Source organism: Triplophysa rosa, linkage group LG19 (genome assembly GCF_024868665.1).
Source record: "Triplophysa rosa linkage group LG19, Trosa_1v2, whole genome shotgun sequence".
NCBI lineage: Eukaryota > Metazoa > Chordata > Actinopteri > Cypriniformes > Nemacheilidae > Triplophysa > Triplophysa rosa.
Genome location: NC_079908.1, coordinates 18,941,489 through 18,965,567, shown reverse-complemented (window position 1 = coordinate 18,965,567; position 24,079 = coordinate 18,941,489). Strand labels below are relative to the sequence as shown.

The following is a 24,079-nucleotide window of genomic DNA, read 5'->3' as shown; positions in this document are numbered from 1 at the left end:
AAAATGGAGAGCTTCTCTTCCAGGTAAATGAGATTTGTTTTAAGTAATGTTTTATTGAGTTCGCTGCTGTCTGAATGTCACATTTTCTTACATTTTTTTAGTTGCAACAAGTGGAAAAGTTCAACTGGGCAGCCAACCACCAACTCACAGGCTGAGTCTTGATAACAGATATAACATCCAAAAATACATATTTTTTATTGATTTCGGATGTTATCGGCTTGTTTGCAATTATATGAAAAACAATTGAGTAATAATATTTTAAGAAATAAAATATTTATATAAAATATCAGTGGGATATTCATCATTGGTGGGAGGGACAATATGCCCGTCAGGTCTGTTTAGTTACGTTGCCAGCTGTTCACCCCAACCTTACCCTACAACATCATTATTAAACACTCGTAGCCACTTTTCAATCTTTTTTTCATTTGATTAAGAATATATGGTTTTATGTTCTGATATGTGATGGGGGAAAAAGTAGATAGGATTCGAACCTGCTATGATCAGAAGTATTTAGCATTCGCTTTACTCTCTTCGCCACTGGAGGCGTCATTTTTACATCTCTATTCCAATCAGCAACTGGTGAATAGCCTCTGCTTACAAGACGGGCTATTTGCGATCAGTGAAAATAGACACTCCGTAAAAGATATTAGGAAATCCTTGGGGGTGCTTTGCCGGGGCTATAGCCCCAGCAATCCCCCCCCCCCCACCCACAGCGTCGCCACTGTTCATGATTATATTTATTGGAAGCTAATGTTACCAATGCAACTACCCAATGCCTCTCGTGCATCAAGTTAGGCTCGCTGTATTCATTGAAACAAATTGTAGTACTATGAATGAGCACATGGGGGCAGCAGAAGGCCATAAACGAACGAACAGCTCTTCTGACACTATACGTCTGAAAAATAACTTGCGGTGTTTTTTTATCTTGTTTGCTGCCTTCGTTTATTATATCAGTAATATTAAATAATTTAAAATAAGTGTTTATCTGTCTGGGTCGAAATTGGTTGTCAGTGTAGCTGGTCAAACGCCCCATAACAACTGGTAAATTATTTAACCTGAATCCACAACAAGTCTATCAAAACCACAGCAACCAGTAAGGTATATATTGGTAAAGGTATTCATGTGCAGTTCGAAAATCCATTGGTGCATGTTTTCTCTACCTCACACTGCCTCACACTGTTTAGATTGATTGCCATTCGATCCTCCCTATACGCAGACTGCGCAGGTTGCGTAGGGCCTCTGCACCACTAGGGGGCCCCCAATTGAGTACCGAATAAAAAACACTATACGCTATTCTTATAAATAGGGGATTAAACGAATCATTTGGAAATTTCCTTTTAAATCCTTAATTTATTTAATTTCTTTGACATCCTCGGTCTCGGAAATCGTGTATTGCGCGGCAGGTGATGGCATGCGCGTGATGTCATGATGCACGTTTTACATATGACCATGGCTATAAAACGGAGCTGTTGCGGGGAAAAAACGCCAAAAACGCGAAGCAAAAGAACAAGAAAGCCTGTGTTGTACTAGTTTCAAAGTCGTATTTAGTTTTGCCAAATTATGCAAGTAGATTTACAAATTCAGTATTTATCCACTGGCATAAAGTTGGTTTGACGTTGGACGTTCGATAGTCTGAATTTAGGGACCGTCTCCAAAGTTACATAGATTATCTATCATCTATTTTCTGACTGTAGTCCTTCGTTGTAACTTTGCACTACATTTTCCAGACGGCGTCACGGAGGCGTGTCGTCATGTGACCACAGCAAGGTGTTTTCACGCTGAGCGCTTTGACGCGTGCGCTCGGAGAGGAGTGGGCTCGCAGAGGTCAGTGCAGGCGGACCGCAGAGAGACACTCTGAACTTATCTTCGGGAGGATGGAGGTGGAGAACCGACCGAACGGGTTTGATTTCTCCAAACGGGGCAAGTTACTGATCACTTAAACTTGTATTCACAGTTATAAATGTTACATTTACTTTTGTGTTTAGGGAGAGTCATGTCTTCTTCTTCATTATTAATCTGCCCGAGTTTGTAGATGCACGAATACCTATATGTTTTAGAGCATGAATGCACCTTTACGGATGTTAATGCATGCTTTTAATCTGTGTTTTTGTGCCTGTTTATTTCGCGTATGGAGTGTAATGTTAGTGTGATGTGATGAATGGGGGTACAGAGCTGGAGTTTGGGGACAGTGAGGGGTTTAAAGCTCTACTGAGGAATGTTTTTATATGCGCGTCCGCGAGGAATCGTAAAAGATGAACTTTTGAACTTGAGCGAATCAGCCTCTAGCGCCGCAAAAACAAGTCAATGGCATCAAACAACCAGCTGCAACATTTTTAATCGGGGCTGTTTATGAAAAATAAATCACGCTATGTAACAGGTTATCTTTTGGAAATGTGTTTTTGATTCAGGGCACGTGTACGTTGTAGCATACGATATGATGATAACTTTAGGAATTACAATGGTTTCCATTACAAATATCAAGCAAAAGTCCCGTTTTATTTGAATTTCTGTGTTGGCTTCTATTGTCTATTGGTTATTCTTCTAGTTGTTAGTTCTGAAGGCAAATAAGTTCTCATGCACATCTTCTTGAGTGCCCATTACAACATATTTGAGTTTTGTTGGGAGGAGTTTGACTGAGATTGGCAGGATATTGCATTAATTGCACAATGTGCAGGATGTTTTAAAATAAAACATAACTGCATCATTACTCTGGAGGGTTCTAACAAATCACCCATGACTATTCCGGTAGATCAAGCTCATGACTGGACTAAGGTAGATCATATGTAATGCCAATGCGATAATGATTTGGCATTTACTTTTTAAAGAAACTAAATGATATTCAACATTTAATTTAAGTCCAAATTCACATAGTTTTGAGATGGTGAAGATGATAAGGTTTGCATTCTCTCTGTTTTCCCCCCATACTCTATTGATGTGTCTTTTTTCATTTTATTAGGATTTTACCCTGATGTTTTACTTGTGCATGGTTGTGTTTGCGTGTGTGAATGTGTGCAAGAAAGGAAAGAAAAGGAAGCACACACACACAACCAGGTTTTTGCACACAAAGGCTGCCGGGACTTCCAGATTTTACAACTCCATTTCCAGCATATGTTTAGCTAAACGACACACACAGCAAATGCTGGCAAGACATACAGTATGCATGTAGTCTAAGCATTTGTTGTTTTAAATTCACAGATAGTTCCTCAATGCAACAGTTACTTTTATGATGGCTTACATGCATTGTCATAGCAACGCTTCCCAGCTCTGCATTGGTCACTGCACATACCAGAATACAACTGTAGTCAACAGCCTTGACCTTTCACTTCTGCGTGACCTCTCTCCTTTTACTGACCTTACCGAGCAGAAAAAAGAACGAGAGAGAAGAAGGAGATGCCAACATGTGCGTTACTGTGTGTTAAATATACAAATTCAATGTTACAACCTTCTTGAGGAAGGAGTTACAGATTAAGCAAGACTTGAAGTCTTAAATGTCAGGCTAAAACATTACAAAATTGTACAAACCCACAAGGGAACACACATACGCACAAGCTCAAATTCCCACACACTACAGCACTGTCAGGTTGATGTTGGATGAAATGTGTGTATGGGTGTGCGTGCGTGTGTGTGTGTGCGTGTTTGAGTTTTCCTTTCTGGTTGATCCCCTCCCCCGCAAATAAACAAACACACAAACACATGTCATAAACACACAGATGATAAACTTCCTGTCCACCCACCCACACAGGGATCATAAACATCCCCCTGCCACTGGCCGTTCCATGACCCCTTGTTTAGACCCTGTTGTTGCCATAGAAACCTTGATTGACATGTCAAACAGGTAGATTCTGGCTTCCCCATAAATGTTTTGCTATGGTTGTATAGACCACTTCGCCAGATGTAAACACTGGTCCAGAAGCACCTTGTTCATTTTTATTCTTAGTATAATTCAATAGTTTAACATTTTTATTCAGTTATACATATCCTGTTGGTTGTATTTTGTTCAAACGTTTGTGTGGTGTAAAAAACTTGAAACCGGAAGTGCTTCTGGAAAAGTGTTGGATCACTCCTGCTTATGTGTTCTGAAGTGGTCTATAACAAGAACGCGATTTTAATCCATTTTAAGCCATTTGAATCCCTTTAGGTGCTATAATATAAAAATGAAACGTAATGATGGTGTAGCGTACAAGCAAGGTGGACAGTAACGAAGTAAATTTACCTGAGTACTGTACTTAAGTACACTTTTTGAGTATCTGTACTTTACTTGAGTATTATTTTTTCTGAGTACTTGTACTTTAACTTCACTACATTTGAAAGACAAATATCATACTTTTTACTCCACTACATTTATAAAAAGGTCCAAAAGTAAAAAAATGGTTTCTATGCAGCGGGGTTTCCTGTGTGCGCAATTTATCTGGCTTGCGATCTGTCAGGACCTTTTACTGTTGCCAAGTATTTCACTTTTCTAAACTCGCTGTTTTCCGACAAGCTTTGAATGGCCATTGGCGGATTTTTTTACGCAAATCTGGCAACTCTGGGATCTTCCCCGCTAAACTAATGTAAACGACGGCGCAGCTACACTGTTGATAGCGCTCTAAAAAGGCAAATAGACCAATAAAAGAGGAAAAAGGCACATGTTAAAGTGTGGTGTAATCATCTGTGAGTTACGATCAGTCAAAGATCGTAGAAACATTGTCATGAAAATGATCGGCATAACGGCTAAACGGTAAATAAGCATCACATACACCTTGAGCTGCGCGTGCGTGTTAACTTCTGATCTGCTGCTATATCATTTAAAGCGATTTGGAGAATGAATGATGTTTTTACTGAAGTAACTATAGTTGAAGTATTCCTGTTGAAATAAAAACAATAGAACCCTGCCCAAAATACAACAGAAAATGTAATGGATTTAATGGTTATAATGGGAATTGTACTATGGATACTTGTTGTCTACTTGTATGTGATGGATTCTATTGTGGGATGGTAAATCCTATTGGAATAAAACCAAAACACACTACAAAGAGGAATTTAATTTAAAAATCTCATTCTAATTAAAAATTCATTGTTTTTTTCAGCAGGGATGGTATTTGCAGTAAAACCACAGTATCCACAAATTTACCATTTTCTATATATAGGAACCATACTCCAATTAATAATCTTTAGTAAAACCACAGCAACTAAACATACCATAGTTTCATTATACTAGCTATAGTTTATGTTTGTAGTTAAATTATGGTAATACAAATGGTAATAAATCCAACAAACACATGGCTTCTACACTTTACTATTTACAAGAACCTTACTACTTACTGGTAAATTGCTGCTAAAACTGGTAAAGGGAATATACAAAATAAAAGAACACTGCTCATAAATACATATAGGCCTAGGGGGCTAATGAGGATAATTAGGCTAAATGATCATACAGGATTATATCTAAACTAAACATATATGTGCTAAACATATAAAGCTCTTAAAGGAGTTGCTCACTGCAAAATTTGCCCCCATTGACTTTCCATAGTAGGAATAAAAATGACTATGGAAAGTCAATGGGGGCAAATTTTGAAGTGAACTACTCCTTTAATACAACTGATACTGTGAGCTACTCAGTGTATTCAGTAGGTTGCTTCAGAGGCATAAGGTATACGACAATAAAACAATGCACAACTGACATAAAGGAAATTTACTTTTAATACTTGAGTACTTTTAAAAGCACGTACTTCTGTACTTTTACTAAGTAAGAATCTGTCTTTACAACTTTTACTTGTAGTGGAGTAATATTTGACCAGTAGTATCTGTACTTTCACTCAAGTAAGGAAGTTGTGTACTTCGTCCACCTCTGCGTACAAGCACACTTTAGTGTAAATGTTTGGGATTTTTTGTGTGTACTTTATAATCTTAAAAGGCTTAATCAGTAGTAGCACAAATTAGGTGGTGTGAGTTGTGTGCTAAAGTAAAATTTGAGGTAATAAATTTGTTCAGATCCTTAATCCTGTAAATCAGCAATATAAATTATATGGAAGTAGCCTAGCAAATAAGTCATAATTAAAATAAAGAACAGCTAATTTAATATCTCCCAGTTTGACTTCCTTAGCAAGTACCACACGCAGACACATGTATTATGATTAGCAGGGATGCGACAGGAGTTGGGGGGTGGGTGGTCGGTATCTTGTGTTCTTGGATCTGAATGATGAAGTCCTGGAAAATGGAAAATAAATGGATATTCAGGTTACATATCACTACATCTGTACACCAATCCTCCCCCCGAAACCCCCTTTCCTATCAGTCAAGTGGAACACAAGACATCTGGGCAGTGATCTTTGGTTTGGGGGTGGGCTGGGCTGGGCTGTTGAAGTCAGTGTACCTGGGCATATGCATGCATGGCTATTTTTCTGCATGTGGATTTGTGTGCTTCAGTGTATACCAATTCAACACAAAAACAGTCCAATAGCTTGCCAATCATAAATTCCAATTTATTAACAGTCAACCGATACGTATGGAGAATGTGCAGATAAACATGCATGCTTGGCAATGGGATAGTTCACCCAAAAATAAATAAAATGGTCATGTACTTACCATTCAAAATGTCGATTAAAACCTGTACGACTCATTCTTCTGCTGGACACAAAAGAAGATATTTTGAGAAATGTTTCAGTGGTTTTATGTTCATACAATGGCAGCCGAAGTTGTTTGATTATCAACATTCTTCAAAATATCTTCTTTGGTGAGGAAAGAAAGTCATACAGGTTTGAAAAGAATTGTTATTTTTACATGAACTGTCCCTTTTAAGAACATACAGACCACTGAAACTGAATACTGTTGAAGTAGAGTTGCGTGTGTGCGTGGCACAGTTGCCAGACGGTGAATATTTTCTACTGTAGTTCAATACCAACGGACCTCAGCCATCAAAGATATTAGATTATCTTCGAGGAGGCTGAGGTTGGTCGGGTGCGTGTGTGTGTTCCGACGCACCATATGCCAAAGACTGCTGGAGTGTATGTGTGTGGTGCCCCGCGTGTGCCAGATCAAAAATCCACAGCTGTCAGCATGCAGACGAGATCACACACACACGTGGCGGATTTTGAGGAGGTCGCGGGGGTCGTGTCCTGAGGGACAGAAGTGAGATGACTGGGCAGATGGGTGTGTGTATCTGAGAGAGAGAGAGAAAGATAGATAGAGAAAGTGTTGTTTTAAGCAAGAGAAGACGCTCTGTTTTAGGGCTCCTTTGGATTCGTGGAAGGATGAATGATGTTCACAGGCATTTTTGAGTGCATCTTTTGTACTTTTAAGCATTCATTAGGTGTCAGAAGAGGATAATGGCTAAAATTGTTTTACAGATGGAAATTTAGGAATTTAATGAATTCGCTAAAGAATGTACAATGTAGATCAGTGTTTCTCAACGGTTTTGTTGTGGGTCCCTGTGTGAATGGCTGAATTACACCATCAACACTAAATCATAATGTGTTCTCTTTAACTCATACCCAATCCCGTTTAGCATTATCATTTTATTAATAAGAATAAATGTGATTAATTTCATTAATAAAAAAAATAAACAAACAAAATATAGAGTTCATCAAGTAGATTCTACTTTTTAAAACTTGTTTGTCATTCATAAGTTTTGGATATAAAAAAAGTAAAAAAACTACAAAGTTATTGCTTTAATTTATATTTATAAATTAAGTCCAGATGGAATGTTTACCAAACGTCACTTGCTGTTTTTTTTATTAATGTTTTTTAAATGTTTGTACATATGATGAAGGTACAAGTTTCAGGTGATTCAAATGTCAAAATAGTCCTTTTTATTTAACAATTTGGAACATACAGCCAAAGAAAAAAATTAAGAGATCATTCCAAATTCTCATTTAAATGCATATTTCTAGATGTATTGTGCCCATTCCAGTCCAGTGTCTGTTGAATTTCAACAAAACCAAACCTCAGGAGTGACAAAGTCATCCAACAGCAATGTGAAAGACTGAGAGAATAACAAGACACATGAAAACTGTGATAAAAATCCAATAAAAACTTTTCCTAAATACATGTAGAAATATTACTTAGGGCTGTCACGATTATGAAATTTGGCTGACGATTAATTGTCTAATAAATCATTGCGATTATGACGATTAATTGTCTGTTTTAGAGCTTTGACTTTTAATTCTCATACATTTTTTATTCAGCTTTGAAACGACCATATTGTTCTGAATATAAAGACTATGTTCTTTTTCTTGGAAATACATAGGAAAAAATTGGGTCATCATACTTAAGGTTTAGGCATTTACCTGTCAACAATACAATCGCCAAATACTTGTAAATGAAGTAAATTGATCAGGTGTGAATTGAAGCCACCATTAAAATGCTGTCAGCCATAGAAAAGCTTCTATTCTGTTGTTTTCTCACTTGCAAGACTACAGTAAAAGTTGACTTCTATGTTAATGAGATTTTGGTAGACTGGTTTTCACACTGAAATAATATTAAATTGTACTGCAGGTTATTTTTATGGTATATGCTTTAGTTTTTTTTAAAGTGATTGTGTTGTGGTGGTACATTTTACAAGTATTACCATGCTTTAGTTACAATATATACAATAAAATATGAAATATGCAGATGCAGTACAGCTCCCCCTAGTGTCTTCTATAGAGATGTGCAATAATTGCGATGATCTGAAACCATCGCGATGAGGTCAATCAATCGCGATGAGACGATTATTTAATAATCGTGACAGCCCTAATATTGCTGTTGTATTGCTTAAAAGTGAATATGAACTTGTTTTCTTTGCAGTAGCCTATTTGAGGTCTGAAAAAATACAGAGCATCATTTCTCCAGTTTCATGTTTTGCAAATAGAAACAATATTTTTATTTGTAATTTGGTAGAAATGCTGTTAGTAGTTCACAGAAACAAATAAATGAAACAAAAATGATAATTTTACCTAAACACGTACCTATAAATAGTAAATTTAAAAATGAGAAAAGCTGAGCTTGAAATAGTTTCACTCCCAGCTCTCTTGAGTTCTTGCTTTCTAATATCTTTTCTCATTCTCACTCTCTTTCTCTCTCATCTGCAGGTTTTTATGAAGAGAACTCACTACAGGACGATACAGGTGAGATCTGGTCATATACAGTAACACACTTATTCTTGCTATTTTTGTCTGGTTTACATCTTATTAAACAGTGAAGGCGTGTAGATTTTCTTTAGACATCCTTTAGGATAGGATTTAGGAGACACGATCTGAAGTGTTTGGACAAAAAGAAAATGTTGTTTTATATTGATTTTCATAATCTTTTTCCTGTATGTGTTTGTGTGTGTGTTGCAACTCAATGGTCTTAAAGGGATAGTTCACAGGCAAAACAAAATTTCCCCATGTTTTACTCACCCCCAAGGCATCCTAACTGAATATGACTTTCTTCTTGAAGAATAATGCAGTCGAAGTTAGAATATCACGTATCATTTTATTTCCAAGCGGTAGAATAGGAGTGAATGGGCGTCGACTTTTTGAAGCTCCAAAAATTGCATCCATCTGCAAATGCCGGTAACGAAAGCGCCCGCGCAGAGGAGATTGGTGCAAAACGAAAAATGCTGCGTTCGTCACCGGAACTTAATGCGTCATTTGCCATATAACTTCAACTGCATTATTCTTCAAGAAGAAAGTCATATTCAGTTAGGATGCTTTGAGGGTGAGTAAAACATGGGGAAATTTTGTTTTGCCTGTGAAATATCACTTAAATACCTTTTTGTAGTACTGAAGTATCACCAGCAGGGTATACCACAGAGATCTAGTTTTAGGGGTCAAAATCAGTTCAGTAGCTTCTGATCATCAGCTGCCTTTACGTGACACACACACATAAACACAGTTGTAAAGCTGTACAAGTCAGGGCTGTACATGGTTCAAGAAAGCAGTTGATTTATGTGAGAAACCAATTAAGCCGTAAAGTGGCGAAAGAGCACACACACATGCATGGCACTCTGATGACATCACCTTCATCCCTGTCGCAGAGGAGTCAAAGTTAGGTCAGGAGTTCAGGAACAATATGTCAACAACCTGGAATTCTTGTCCTGTGATTGGCTGAAGGTGTTTTGGTGATTTAGATGTAGAAAAGGATTATGTAAAGTGAAACAAGAAACTAGTACAGATGTGCCTGGGACAATGGCCAAAAATGCTCTTTAGCTATTGGTAAACCAAAATATATTGACCAATCAGTATCAAGTATAGGCAGAAGAATAGCGCATGCAGCGTTTCTTACCTTACGTTTTTGGTGGCTCTGTGCTCGGTTAGAGAAGTTGTTGCTTGTTTGTGCAAGTTTTTAAGGGGTTGCTACAGTGTTTCTACTGCAGTTTGCACTCATTGGTCAGTGAGTCGCTCTCGTGTTAAACCCAACGACAACAATGAATGTATATCGCAGCTGTAGTAATGAGGAAACGCCGTTTTGATGCCTATTTTGTGTGTGGATGTCGCATGTGGTAATCTCAAGGCACATCCAACGGTCGATGGTTTCTTATGCATGTCCAAACTCACCGACAGCGTTGAATGTTCCCAGAATGCACCAGGAGAAATGGTTCAGGTGTGGGTCTGCCTTTGCATGGTGAAAAGTCAAATGCTTTTTGGTTCTCAAGATAGTTCACCAAGATTTGTAATTCTACATTTATTGAATAAAAAACGTACAGGCGTCTTGAGGAACGTGTATCTGATTATGTGTCTACCTTTATACGCATGTGTGCCATAGACACGCGTTAGATCACACTGGAAGAGTGTAAAGCAGAATTGAGAGAGTATGTTTTTGTAAATATCTGCTATTGTATGATGCTCTGTAAAGTTATGCTGTAAAATTATGGTGCAGAATCATAATGCAAACATTTAAAATTTCAGTGCAACTTTAAATTTAATGAAAAATATTGATAAAATAACATTTCTGATTTCTTTTTCTTGTGGAAAGTTAAAGTTTTTAGGTCATTGATAAGCTAAACTATATTTTGATATTAATAAACTATATTTATTTATGTCCAGACTTATATGTTTACCCTTTAGTGATATAAAAGGCAGAGCTTTTAATGTCACTAATAAAAAAGTATGTTTGTATTACAATGGTAATGCCATCTTTTCAATATATGTACAATGGTATTATTTTTAATGAATTGGCACGAATAAAGTAATCATTCAGTACCATATGAAAGTACCTCCTGACATCATCACTGCATCTTAGTAATACCACAGTCATTTTAGTCAGGGCTTTAGCCTCAGTTGGGCACAGATACTGTTTTAATAAAAGTATAAAGTATTATATAAGTTAGACACCTAAAATGTTTTAATAATTGCAATCATTTGTAGTTTTGTTACTTATTAAAATAGAACTGCATCGGTGTATCGAAGAATTAAACAGAACTGAGCCCAAATATCAATTTTAGAAAGCAATTGAACATGCACCGAGTAAGACAGACAAAATACTTCTAGGAAAATAAAGATGAACTGAAGAAACTGAGAAAATCTTACCTTGACATCTGATGATGTATTTACCTTTTAATACGTACGACACTTGTGTCACGCTGACGGTTATCGGATAAACAAGACTACAGACGATAGAGTTACACAGAAAATAATAATCAATGCCTATTCTTATTGCTGGATGAGTCACACAAGAGCTGGCATCCTTATTGTGAATTTGTCATATTTGAGATGAACTATATATGACCCAGCTGATGTGCCACAGCAAATTTGGCCATGTGGATTGAGTTCCGGATGTTGATTGGCTGAGATTGCTGACGTTCTGATTCGGAGCTCTCCGATTGGACGAGGAGGAGTTCGTTTGCGTAGTCAGGATTCGGAGAGAAAGGCGTATGGTGCAGACGGGCAGAAAGACTAAGCGAGATGATTTGAAGAAGAAAAACACTCCTGGGAATAATGGATGAAAGAGATGTGATGATAAAAGAGAGAGAGATCTGGCAGACGGATATATTTTGCCACGGGGCGGTTAAATCACACGCACTGGCACTGCTCTGAAACACCAGACTTGTCTAATACCTGCAAAAACATCCTTTGTTCTTTAGTGTTTGTACTTTTAAGGGATGTGCGATTATATCTGTGTTTATGTGGGTTTTGCTTGAATGGGTTTGTATGACATTGTTGCCCCTGATAATTCCCATAATCCTTTATGCCGATGGTGCTTTTCTCGCACACCATGCGTTAAGTAGGTCAACGTGCATGCTTACACACAAATCAGGCGTTTCTGAAACCGAACGAATATATGGTGAAACACATTGCGTTTCAGATTAAAATCCCTCTTGACTCTATAAGAGGGATAAGACAAATCCATTTATTTAGCTCGAGTATTTTATTTAGCTGTCAATGCTTATTAAAGAGATTGTTCACCCAAAAATGAAATGTCTTTCAATATTTACTCACTCACATGTCAGTCCAAACCAGTATGACTTTCTTTCTTCTGCAGAACACAAAAGAAGATATTTTGAAGAATGTTGGTAAACAAACAACATTGAACCCCTTTGACTTCCATTGTATGGAAACCACAGAGACATTTCTCAAAATATCTTCATTTGTGTTCCACAGAAGAAAGAGTCACATACAGTTTCAGAACGACGTGAGTGTAAATAAATGATGAAAGGGGTTTTATTTTTGTGTGAACTATCCCTTTAAGTGAGCTAGCTAAAAACGGACTCTTCTGACCTGCAGGAGGCATGAACACGCTGACAGATCTAGAACAATATGCACGTGAGACACAGTGAGCATGACGGAGAGATTTTGTTTGTGATGCTGATAGTGACTGACATGAATGATGTTGGCCAGCATCATCGATAATTCACTTACTCCATCATCAACATTGTGACTGTAAAAACTCTGATCAGCAGAATCTATGAATGTTCTGAATGAAGTGCTTACTGTATACTGGAACAGTAGTTGCTGCCGTCAAAAGGACGATGTGTGTGTGTGTGTGTGTCACACTGTTCGATTTTAAAACTGAGTGTTCCACAGTTCCGGTTTGCTATAAAGTTTGACCTGTGCGTGACCTGATCCTCAACAATGCTCTGCCCTCACAAACACACAGCTTTCTTGGTGGTTGTAAAATGGCTGCAGAGTTCAGGGTTAGGTTGAGTGCTTTTTGTACCGTTTATGACACACTCGGGCTTTTAGAAGACCTCTCCGTGACCCTGAGCTCACCCGCGCCCCCTACAGTTCAACAGCACATTCGTGAAATGAATATGTTCATTCAGTTTAACCTTGAGAAATTCAATTCATCGTGGTGAATCAATTGATTCAGATGGTTTCAAGTGATTCAGTCTGGTCAAATACAGTTTAGTTACACTGCTGCTGATCTGGCCCATATATAGCTGACTACATTGAACTGGTTTAATACATTTTTTCTTAACCCAACTAGGCTTATATCTAAGAAGTTTAATATACGAAACAAGACGTCTTCTGGCAGTGCCAGGGGAGTGGCACGAAAAAATAAAACCTTAAGATTTCTGATAAGACACTAAACCGAGACCGACCCTCCAGCATTTCTCTAGACAAATATCTCACTTTTCATGGCACCAAACATGATTTCCTTGCCTGACCCTCTCCTCGCTCCCACGTTTGGGAGAGACTATTGTCAGTTGCTTCTAACATGACACCTGAATCAACTCACCAGGTGTGTTACTTATGGAGACATTCACAACATTTGGGGAGAAGGCTAATGAGTTCAGTTGTGTATACTTTTCCCATATCTGATTTGCTTATTATAAGCAAAAGATGCAATTACATTTTTATCCGATTAATCGAAAAAATAATCGTCCAACTAATTGATTATCAAAATAATCGTTAGTTGCAGCCCTAGTATGGTCATTTATAGAAGATAGATACAGCTGTGTGATTATTTCCGAAAACATACGACGTCCTGTGGATGTACGGGGGGGAGGAACTAAATCACGAGCACACAATACATCATCACATTATCCCTGCATAACTGTTTTGATTCACTATAAGTTTTTGTTGTTTACATAATGCACGTACGCGCTGATTGCCAACAAAACACAGACATATGACTCTTACCGCGTGCGGTTCATGTCCGGCATGAGGACAGCGCTAGGACCGCTCCATCTATCAGTTTCAAACGATCTGCAAATCCAGCGTTATATCCACCATAACATCCATAACTTAAATGCCGTAACAAGCAAACACACCTCAACTTATCTCACTAGCGCAAGAGTAACGAGCTGCAGGCCCACAGCCCAGCCAATCTTGACACAGCGCAGCCAATCTTGATAAGCGGGTCGTTGGTTGATGTGTGGGCAGGCTCTTTCTTTTGCCTTGCCGTGGGCATGCTTATCCCAATAGAATTGCCCAATAAAGGACTAAGAAAAGTTGTTACTTAACGATTTTTTATGTTCGAAAAAAACTTTCCGAAACCTATACGAACCTTGAGTGTGTGTATCGAGCACAGAAATATATGTAATATGTCCAACTAGTTTTTTGACATGTTGACCATGTTAAGCATGAGAAGCCAGCACGTTCAACATTATAAAGTCAGTATGCATGAAACTGTGAATTGTAAAGAAATAGCACAGCTGAACCACTTTAAAGGAAAGGGGTGCGCTGTGGATTTATAGAAAAGAGAAGAAAAGAGAGGATCCTTGCCAAATGGCATGCGGCACAATAATCGATTTACTTCGATTATTTTGTTTTAGTAATTGTTGAAGGCCAAAATTGACCATTCATTTTTCACCCATGACCTCTGACAGAGATGCTTTTTACAGAAAAGCTCTGTGTCAAAGCGCCAATTGACAGGGAGCTGGAGGAAGATGACACATTCTCTTTCTTTCTCTTCCTGTCAACCGCCTCCTCGAGCTCTCTTTAGTTTATAGTGAATCTGGGTCAGCACGGCATGAAGCTGTAAGTCATTTCAAAGCTCTTCATGAAACTTACATTAAGCGGAAGAGACTGCAGAAGGTGTTGCGGATATGCTCGTGTGCGTCGCTCTGTTAGGATAATCCACATCTCTGCAGCTTTGAGATTTAGATAAGAACTTCTGTAACTTTCTTTAAGTGTAAAGTGTAATGCGTTCTATGTAAACTCAGATTAACCTACTATAATATGGCACAGGGGTATACAGGTTTAGATGTTCTTTTTAGGGTCAAATTCTTGAAACCTCTTTATTTTCAAATAATAACCATTTTTGGAAACCATTCATTTCTTGTAAATTTCTTGATTATTTTGTCAGATATCGGGCTGATGACTGCACTGACGCTCTTGTGTAATATAGACACTTTTATTTTTTATATTCATACAATTTTATTTAATGACTCAACCCCCGAATTTATCCGTGAAATGAGATAAGATCCATCAAAATTGTATTTATACAGTAAAAGATTTCAACATGCTAATTAACATTTAATGAAATTTCCCCATTTATCTCTCTCTGTAGAAGATGTGGGCGAGCAGCGCTGGTGTCTGATCTGTGGTGACCGGGCGTCCGGGCTTCATTACGGCATCATTTCCTGCGAGGGATGTAAGGGCTTCTTTAAACGCAGTATATGCAACAAGCGCATCTATCGCTGCAACAGAGACAAGAACTGCCAGATGTCACGCAAACAACGAAACCGCTGTCAGTACTGCAGACTGCAGAAATGCCTGCAGATGGGAATGAACCGCAAGGGTGAGAGACACATTCACTAAGCACGCGTGCACACACACACACACACACACACACACACACACACACACACACACAGGTGATGTTGATTTAAAGCAGATCTTGTCATTAGTGAATTGGACATAAGCACACATACATCCTAACAGACTGACTTTGTGTCGCATGCATATCTAGTTGAATCTTCTCCAAAAAATCTTGACCCGTCCTGTTTTTCTTTCCTTCTTTTTTAACACGCATCCGTTCTAAATGATAATTTTACCCTAATTATACAACAGTGTTCCTTTGTGTAAACGCATGTCTGCTTCTAACGAGTTTAGATTTTTGGATGCCTTTAATATTTATTTATGCGCTTCCTAAAGCTGTCCCTCTTGCTTGCTCTTTGATGCTGGTTTATTAGTGGCACAGATCTGAATCTGAATCTGCTGTGTAAATTTGGTGATAAGGATCAGGGTTGTATTGAGCATGCCTGAAGAGACAAAACGCAGATATCAGCTTGTAGATCTGGGTTGCATCGCTGCATGTAAAACCGTGAAAGATGCTCTCCTGGTGCTGATAACAAAATTCTTGATCAAAGTAGGCTCTCTCTCTCTCTCTCTCTCTCTCTCTCTCTCTCTCTCTCTTTTGCCTCTTTCATTTACTTTCTTAAATTGACACACCCACAACTACAATAAAAATGTTTAATCTGTATGTTTTAGGCTCACCTACTTATTTTGTGCAGCAGAGGGTGCTGTTGGTCTTCCAACAATCAGCACCTTTTCTTTCTAGATATTTTCACACCCTTACCACTATTTCAATTAATGAAACCGCTAATTAATATTTCAAATTAGCTTTCATTTTTAGTTAATTTTAGTTAAAGTTTTAGCAATTTTGGTATATGCTTTTGTCATGTTATAATTTATTGGTTTATTTTTAATGTGGCTATATAAGATTAATACATTTTTATATTAGTTTTTGTTTATTATTATAATTTTACTGCTTTAAACGTACTTCAGTTTATTTTTTTAGGCAACGTTTCTATTTTTCCTTGAGTTAAGTTTGTCCAATAATTTTTAGGTCAATATTTGATTTGATTTCAATGAACAGGAACGTTTTCAAAGTTTTAATTTTAGTACACTAAAACAACCTTGTTCTACATCAGTGCATGTTATTTACACTGTGCTTAGTATGCACTTGTTCAGTATGCTTCTGTATATAAATGAATATACAAAATTTGTCACAATGTGCAATATACATAAAACTAAGCATAGTACTGATTGAAATGTTTCACTTCACGTACTACTTTAAAAAAACATGTAAAATTCATCCTACTGAAAGGTGCATTGCATTGTGGGATGTAATATTTATCACAATGTGCTCTGCTGTATTCTGCACATTTTGGAAAATGTATACTGGTCATCAAAATAGTATGTATAGTATTGTAATTTACCCTATTAAATATCTAACTCTTGCTCTCTCTATCAGCCATCAGAGAAGACGGGATGCCTGGAGGCAGAAACAAAACCATTGGACCGGTACAGGTAAGATCCAGATGGAACATCCTAATTTAGAAAGATAAATTAACGTGTGTGCGAGTCCACGCAGATTATTTCTAAATACAAGCAAGCAGAAATAACAAGTACATTACATTAGCTGCTAGCAAGTTTAAAGTATGTTTAGCCAGTATTATTTTGGGTTACCAGGAGAAGAACCTTTACTTGGCTAAATTTAAATGCGACAAAGTTACTCGACTCATCAAACTTTTTTTTTTTTAATTAGATACAAAACATTGTTTATTTAATACAATTATTATACAATAAAATATGAATATAAATGTATATACATATAAATTAAATATTAATAGTTATATACTGAGCCACTAGCCAGACCGATCAACAAACACAGACGGAAGCTAACGTCAGGTCAGGCCAGGCACGTGCGCAGCAAATTTGGGAGTTTTTATTAAAATAGCTGACTTTTTGTATGCAGATTGTGGTGTCCTGGCAAATTTGAGCACAATGAGATCATACATTTTTTGGAGACAATGAGAAACAATGAGATCATTACAGCTGTGGCGATGTATGAATCTTAAGTTATTTTCCCCAAATGAAGATTTGGCCTCACTGAAACCTCCATGTGAAGTCTCATTTAAATCTATGAGGAAAACAAAGAGGTCTTAAAGAGACCTCTAATGTGATCGTTTTGGGTGGAGGTTCTTTAAAAGCACGACTGGGTGTCCTTTTTTGCTTCATGTTTTAGTTCGTTTATGTATAAACAATCCCAGTACATTCCAGCAGTATTGAACCTGAAGTGCTCCAAGACGTCTCTCCTTTTGCTCACGTCTCATGCGTGCGTTTTCAGAATAGATCCTGAAGGCCAAATCAATTCTTTTATACAAATAGAAACCGTCCCGCTATCTCTCGCTCGCTCACTCGTCCTCATAAGAAGACTATACAATGTAGATAGATGAAGCATTTTGGGATGTGCATGCTATGTCTTTGTGTCCTTGATAATGCTGTGCATAGGTTTGCTGGAGCCAAACTGTGTTCGTAAATGTAATTATTTGTTTCTCGCTCTGTAACAAACACACAATTATCGGATCCCTCGCTTTCACTCTGTGGAGGAGAGGACAATGAAAGGGAAACAAAATTTCGCTCTGGTTGCACTTGAGTACCCACTGTACCGATGCTGAACGCACGTCCCTTATTGATTCTGCCTGTTCGAAAATAGGAAGAACGAGACGACGCCAGCCTCTTAGTTTCTCATTAACAGTTTGCAATAGAACGACACAAACAAACTCTTCATTCATCGCTTATTCACCGACACATCATTCTGACGACGCGCTATTGATTGATTTAAAGAGACTCCATTCAGCACCGATATTCTCCATTTCTCTTTCGTGTCACTCTTTGTAGATCTCGCTGGAAGAGATCGAACGAATAATGTCTGGCCAGGAGTTTAAAGAAGGCGCTGAATCGGATACATGGAGCCCCGGCTACAGTAACCACAGTTCACCTGGCAACAGTATCTCCGAGGGCGGACAGACCTTATCTCTCTCCACGCTGTCAACCAGGTGTGACCCGAATGGGAACGAGATGTTCGAACGCTGTTACACACGGACACGTTGATCTGTGTCTGTTCTTTTTTTTGTGCTGGGGACAAACCGCTTTTATCAGTTATTACGTGAAAAATTGACCGTATCAAGACCCATTTAGCGATTTTAATCTATTACTGATTTTACTAGTTTCACTTGAAAATATGTCACATAAAGGTTTGCAAACAAAGATTCATTTTAACATTTTTACAGAATCATATTTGTATAAAGTTAGTTCATGCATATGATGTATGCCCATATGATGTACATCTCTCTCTCTCTCTCTCTCTCTCTCTCTCTCTGTCTGTCTGTCTGTCTGTCTGTACAGTCGGTCTGTGGAGATGAACACATACTCTGTGTACTGTAGAGATCAATGCAGCATTCCACAGCTTTCTCACTCACACACGTTCCTCTTGTGTAAATATCCTTTACTGTCCCCTACTGGCAGTCTCTTGAAGACGCAATCACGCGCGTTATCAGCGCAGCTTCTCGCTGCAGAAGACTTGACGCCTCTTAGTACACCAATGATCATAGAGGAGGGGTAAGACACTCACAACCCTAAACAAATGATCAATTTCATTTCGTTTTAAAGGTAAAGCTTCGTTTATGTGCCTTACAAACACAATTGCAACATCTTTTTATCACTAACGTGACTTATCATTTAGTCCATAAGGCTAGGTACAGGAGCAATAACATTCTTTTTTATTCTTTTTCATTCAGTTTACCTCGAAAGATGTCAAATATAGAGCAGTGATTTCACAAAATGTATTCCTGTATAATTTCAAATACTTATATATACTATAACAGCATTATTGGTTGGAATCGAGGTCGATAAACGTATGTAGATGATAGTTTAAACTTTTCTTTGTCACAAATGAAGAACCCTGAAACTTTTTCTTTTATGATTTATCCTTCATGTTGACAAGCAAGTAATAGAGCGTGTAGATTACGATAACTATTCTTTTTTTTACTGCCTTATCATGCATTGTGAGCGTTTTTCACTACTTATATAAAACTGGTAACACTTTACAATAGGTTGTATTTGTTAACATAAGTAAATGAATTAGCTAACGATGGTCAAAATAGCGTTTATTAATCTTTGTAAATGTTAGTCGGTGTCAATTCGTGTCATTGTGCATAAACTAATATTAAAGGAACATTCAAAAATGAAAATTCTGTCTTCATTTACTCACCCTCAAGTTGTTCCAAATCTGTATGAATTTCTTTGTTCTGATGAACACATAGAAAGATATTTGGAAGAATGCTTGTAGCCAAATAGATCTTGGCCACCGTTGACTGCCGTAGTAGGAAAAATTGACATGTAAATTTCTTTACAAAAGAAGATATTTTGAAAAATGTAGGAAAGCAAACAGTTCTGGGGCACTTTTGACAACCGTTGTCATTTTTCGTACTATGGTAGTCAATGGTGGCCAAGAACTGTTTGGTTACAAGCGTTCTTCCAAATATCTTTCTCTGTTTTCATCGGAACAAATAAATTCATACAGATTTAACAGCTTGAGGGTGAGTAAACTATCCCTTCAACAGTGACAACTTCTGATTTTAAACACGTTTTAGTAATTAGAATTAACTATAGGATTAATAAATACAAACTTATAGTAAATTGTTACGTAAAAGTGGTACACATTTTTTGCATCTATATTTGACCTCAAAGCACATCTGCATACACCCACTAAAAAAGAGGATAGAAAATGATCAGTAAAAATGTAATTCTCTCTCTCTCACAGGTATAGCGTGAGTCAGTCAGAGGTTTTGGCTCTGTTGTGTCGTTTAGCCGATGAGCTGTTATTCCGACAGATCGTCTGGATAAAGCGTTTGCCCTTCTACAGCGATCTGACCATCAAAGACTGCACACGTTTACTGGGTGCTTCATGGCACCAGCTCATCCTCCTCTCCTCCCTCACGCTGCACAGCAAACAGATACTGGGAGAACTGGCCAATATCACACACCAGTACACGCCATCTAGTCTGATGCGACAGGGGTGAGCAGTGTCTGTGAACTTGTGGCGTTATTTTATACATATCAATATTGTTGGGTCAAGCTTGAATGCTTCGTCTGAATTTGTGGTTCACGTAGATGTTGTAATTGGCTGTATATGTATTAATGTATAAATGCCTATGTGCAGGTTTGGTGAGGATTCCATGGAAGTCACGGAGAGCTTAAATTTCCTCTTCCGCAAGTTTCATCAACTGAACATCAGCAATGTGGAGTACTGCTGTTTGAAGACCATCATGTTCCTCAACCGGGGTAACACACACATGAATTTACACATTGTCTGTTTTGCTATTGTGACACAGTACAGTACCTCTGTTTATTGCAAATGCATGTAATGTAAAGTGTGTGTGTGTGTGTTTGTGTTGCAGATACAGTAGGATTGTGCAACACACCCACGCTGGAACAGCTGAGTGAACGTTATTGGTCTGTGTGCCGTGACCTGACAGAAAGACTCCACCCCCACCGGCCCAAACACTTCAGTGACATCATCACGTGCCTTTCTGAGATCCGCCACATCTCAGGTGTGTAAACCTGTGTGTGTGGTTGAGAGTACGATAAAAAATATGTTTTGCGTTGCATTTGCAGAGCAAAATGTTGTGGGTTTGATTTCCAGGGAACACGCATGCTGATAAAAAGTATAGCTTAAATGCACTCAAAGTTGCTTTGGATAAAAGCGTCTGCCAAATGCATGAATGTAAAAAACGTTTTTCTCATACTTAAATAAAAACCGGCCTACTTGTACGATAGTATAAACTGTATAAATAGACTCAGTCCAATGTGCGTACAGCATAACAGTATAGAATAATTACAAACAATCTTTGAGTATTTTACCACGTTTGCTAGTTAATTTTTCTAGTCCAGTGCCAAATTGTTGTCATTGACAGAAGAAATATGAATAACTGAGTGAATTATTTAAGCGTAGTTATTATATTCAATAGCATTCAAGATATTAAAATATCCTCCAAAGCTCAGCTCATAGGAGTATAATATTGGTATTTAGAGAGATGATATTTTTTCATTGGTTAAAAATAATAATCAAATAAGGATTTAATTTGAGCGGTCCGATACTAGTCTGCACGTAATGACTGTTTGACGTCATTTAACTTGCATAAATATAATTACATAGTAATTATATTAGTATATTACATAGTATTATTACAAGTAACTTGCAATTTTACTGAAATGTTTATTATTTATAAACACAAAAACATATACATGTATATATTTAGGAAATATTTAGGTGTATTTATTTACCAATAATTGAAATGATATATAAACGTTTATTAAATTGTATATTTTTTAATTTTCTTAAATATATCCATGTGTGTTTGTGTTTATAAATACAAAATTAATATGCACAGTACACAGACATATTATGTAAATACAAACTTTTTATTCGGGATGCGATTTATGCGCGATTAATCGTTTGGCAGCCCTAATGGCGATAGAGAGGCAAACTTACAGACTGCAGCTTTGCAAAAGTTCTTCTATATAACTACAATAAAAGCTCTGATTGTTAATTGCGTAATCATTGGTTGCAGGAAAGATGATGTCACTTCCTCTTGAGCAGCTTCCACTGCTGTTTAAGGCGGTACTGTACTCCTGCGCAACCAATCAAAACCCCTGGCTAGCCAACAGATCCACCTCAAGGACATAAGCCACGCCTCCTGCCAGTCTATGAATACCTATTTTTTATTATTGTGTGTTGTTGTTTGTTACCAAATGTATTTATGACATGACAACGTTGAATGTAAAACTCCTGATTAGTGTGGTCGGTGTTCACGAACTTTACCAAATGTAGCAATCTACCAAAGTAGACGTCGAGGCGGAAAACACAATATCCAGCTACTTCTGAAAAATTGACATCATACAACATTTCCTCAAGTTCAACGAAAATGACTGTGGTAAACTTTAGATGAACCTGTAAGATTGATATTTGTACTATGAATGGTTCATAAGTGTTCGTTCTGTTGAGACCACAGTTTGTGTTTAAGTCAAAATAATTTGACTTGGTAGCTTTTGATTTGCGGACTTTGGTAGTCAGAATAATTCGACTTGGTAGCTTTTGAGATGTGGACTAGTTTTGAGCCAGTTGCCGGGTTGACAAGAAATGCAATAAGCACACTCTTTGGCCCAGGTGTGTACGTTACATACAGTATGTGATTTCTCTCAAGTTTCTTTCGTACATGAGATGTGAATGCTTGAACAGGGTTCTATGTGTTTTGTATTTAGGCATAGTTGTAGTTTTGTTAGCATTTTAATCATTATTTTATGGTTTCGGGAAATTGAAAATGTTTTGCTTTACATTAAGTATATTGTTGTTTAGTTACTGAAAGTGGCCAGGTTACGACTTCATCGTATTGTCCTGACGAACATTCCAAACATGACCTACGAAAATATCAAATCAGAAATGTATGCGATTGTAACCTTCCATTCCTTCAAAGTTTACATTTCTGCTTTTCACCACAGCAAGAGACAGTGAGAGAGTTGGAGTACAGAGAAACGCTCGCCAATAGCAGCGAAGATCGCTCTGATAGTTGGGGGGTTTATCGTTTTCTTTGTGCTATTTTCTCTCTCTGTTTTGTTTCGGTCAGAGGCCTTGAAGTGACGACAGGCGGCATACAGGCTGTACCTCTCGACTGTCTGTCTTCCGTTTATTTTCATTGTTGATCTGTTTATCATTGTATGTTTTTTATTCAGTGTTTGCTTGATTGTTGTACAATAAAAACGTTTCGATTTCATTTCATAAAGAAGTGACAAACTATGCGTTTCGATTTATCGCCGTCGTCTGTGTTTCGTCTTCTGCTGGGTGCTTAACATTTCGGTATCATGTATTCTAGGTTCTGTGGCCTTGCGGATCTAAACGAACTCGCTCATTGACCTTCTGGAGCCGTCGTAATCTTCCCAAGACTGGAATCACAGATGGCTTTGGAATGAAATATAGTAAACTTTTCATATTTGCTGAAGCACACAATGGTTTCTCCATCCAGGTGGTGGTGGTGGTAGATTAATGGTTCAGGATCTTGGTTTCTAGCTTAAAGGTCACAGGGTTATTTTCGATTTACTGCTCTATCCACTTTCCTTAATGGTTTCTGAATGAATGGAAAACATCCGCTATCTATCCGACACTAACCGTTTCTTATGTTTTACTTCATCTGTCTTTGAAAATCACATGAAAATTCGAAGTGAGGTGGTGCCGCGTGTAAGTTACAGGATGCAGGAAGGAACCAGAGACTTTATTTCTATGGTCAGTAAAACCCCGTCAGCAGGGATCAACATTTGCAAGCTCAGCGTTTGACGTCCTTCATGATGTTCTTCAGGCACAATTGCCACTTGACATTAAGCAGAAACATATAGTTCACTTGTAGCAA

At 37.7% G+C, this 24,079-nt stretch overlaps 1 protein-coding gene across 2 annotated transcripts; it reads left to right on the top strand.

Annotated features, from left to right (window-relative positions):
- Positions 1-1,816: 1,816 nt before the first annotated feature.
- Positions 1,817-23,452, top strand: nr6a1b (nuclear receptor subfamily 6, group A, member 1b). Of its 2 annotated transcripts, none has more exons than XM_057360478.1 (10): positions 1,817-1,920; positions 9,051-9,086; positions 15,397-15,627; positions 17,086-17,141; positions 18,516-18,673; positions 19,143-19,235; positions 20,440-20,694; positions 20,839-20,960; positions 21,077-21,229; positions 22,250-23,452. In XM_057360478.1, the coding sequence occupies exons 1-10, from the start codon at positions 1,875-1,877 to the stop codon at positions 22,363-22,365; spliced, it is 1,266 nt and encodes a 421-aa protein (XP_057216461.1). In that variant the 5' UTR covers positions 1,817-1,874; the 3' UTR covers positions 22,366-23,452. The 2 variants fall into 2 exon arrangements, with proteins under 2 accessions (XP_057216461.1, XP_057216460.1); XM_057360477.1 differs by having other exon boundaries at positions 19,023-19,235.
- The last annotated feature ends 627 nt before the right edge of the window (positions 23,453-24,079 follow it).

Bases quoted from the DNA above. Each gene is read 5' to 3' on its own strand.
- nr6a1b (XM_057360477.1), top strand. From the start codon at position 1,875: ATGGAGGTGGAGAACCGACCGAACGGGTTTGATTTCTCCAAACGGG. The intron at 1,921-9,050 runs GCAAGTTACTGA...TCTCATCTGCAG, and splicing joins GTTTGATTTCTCCAAACGGG to GTTTTTATGAAGAGAACTCA. The intron at 9,087-15,396 runs GTGAGATCTGGT...CTCTCTCTGTAG, and splicing joins CTCACTACAGGACGATACAG to AAGATGTGGGCGAGCAGCGC.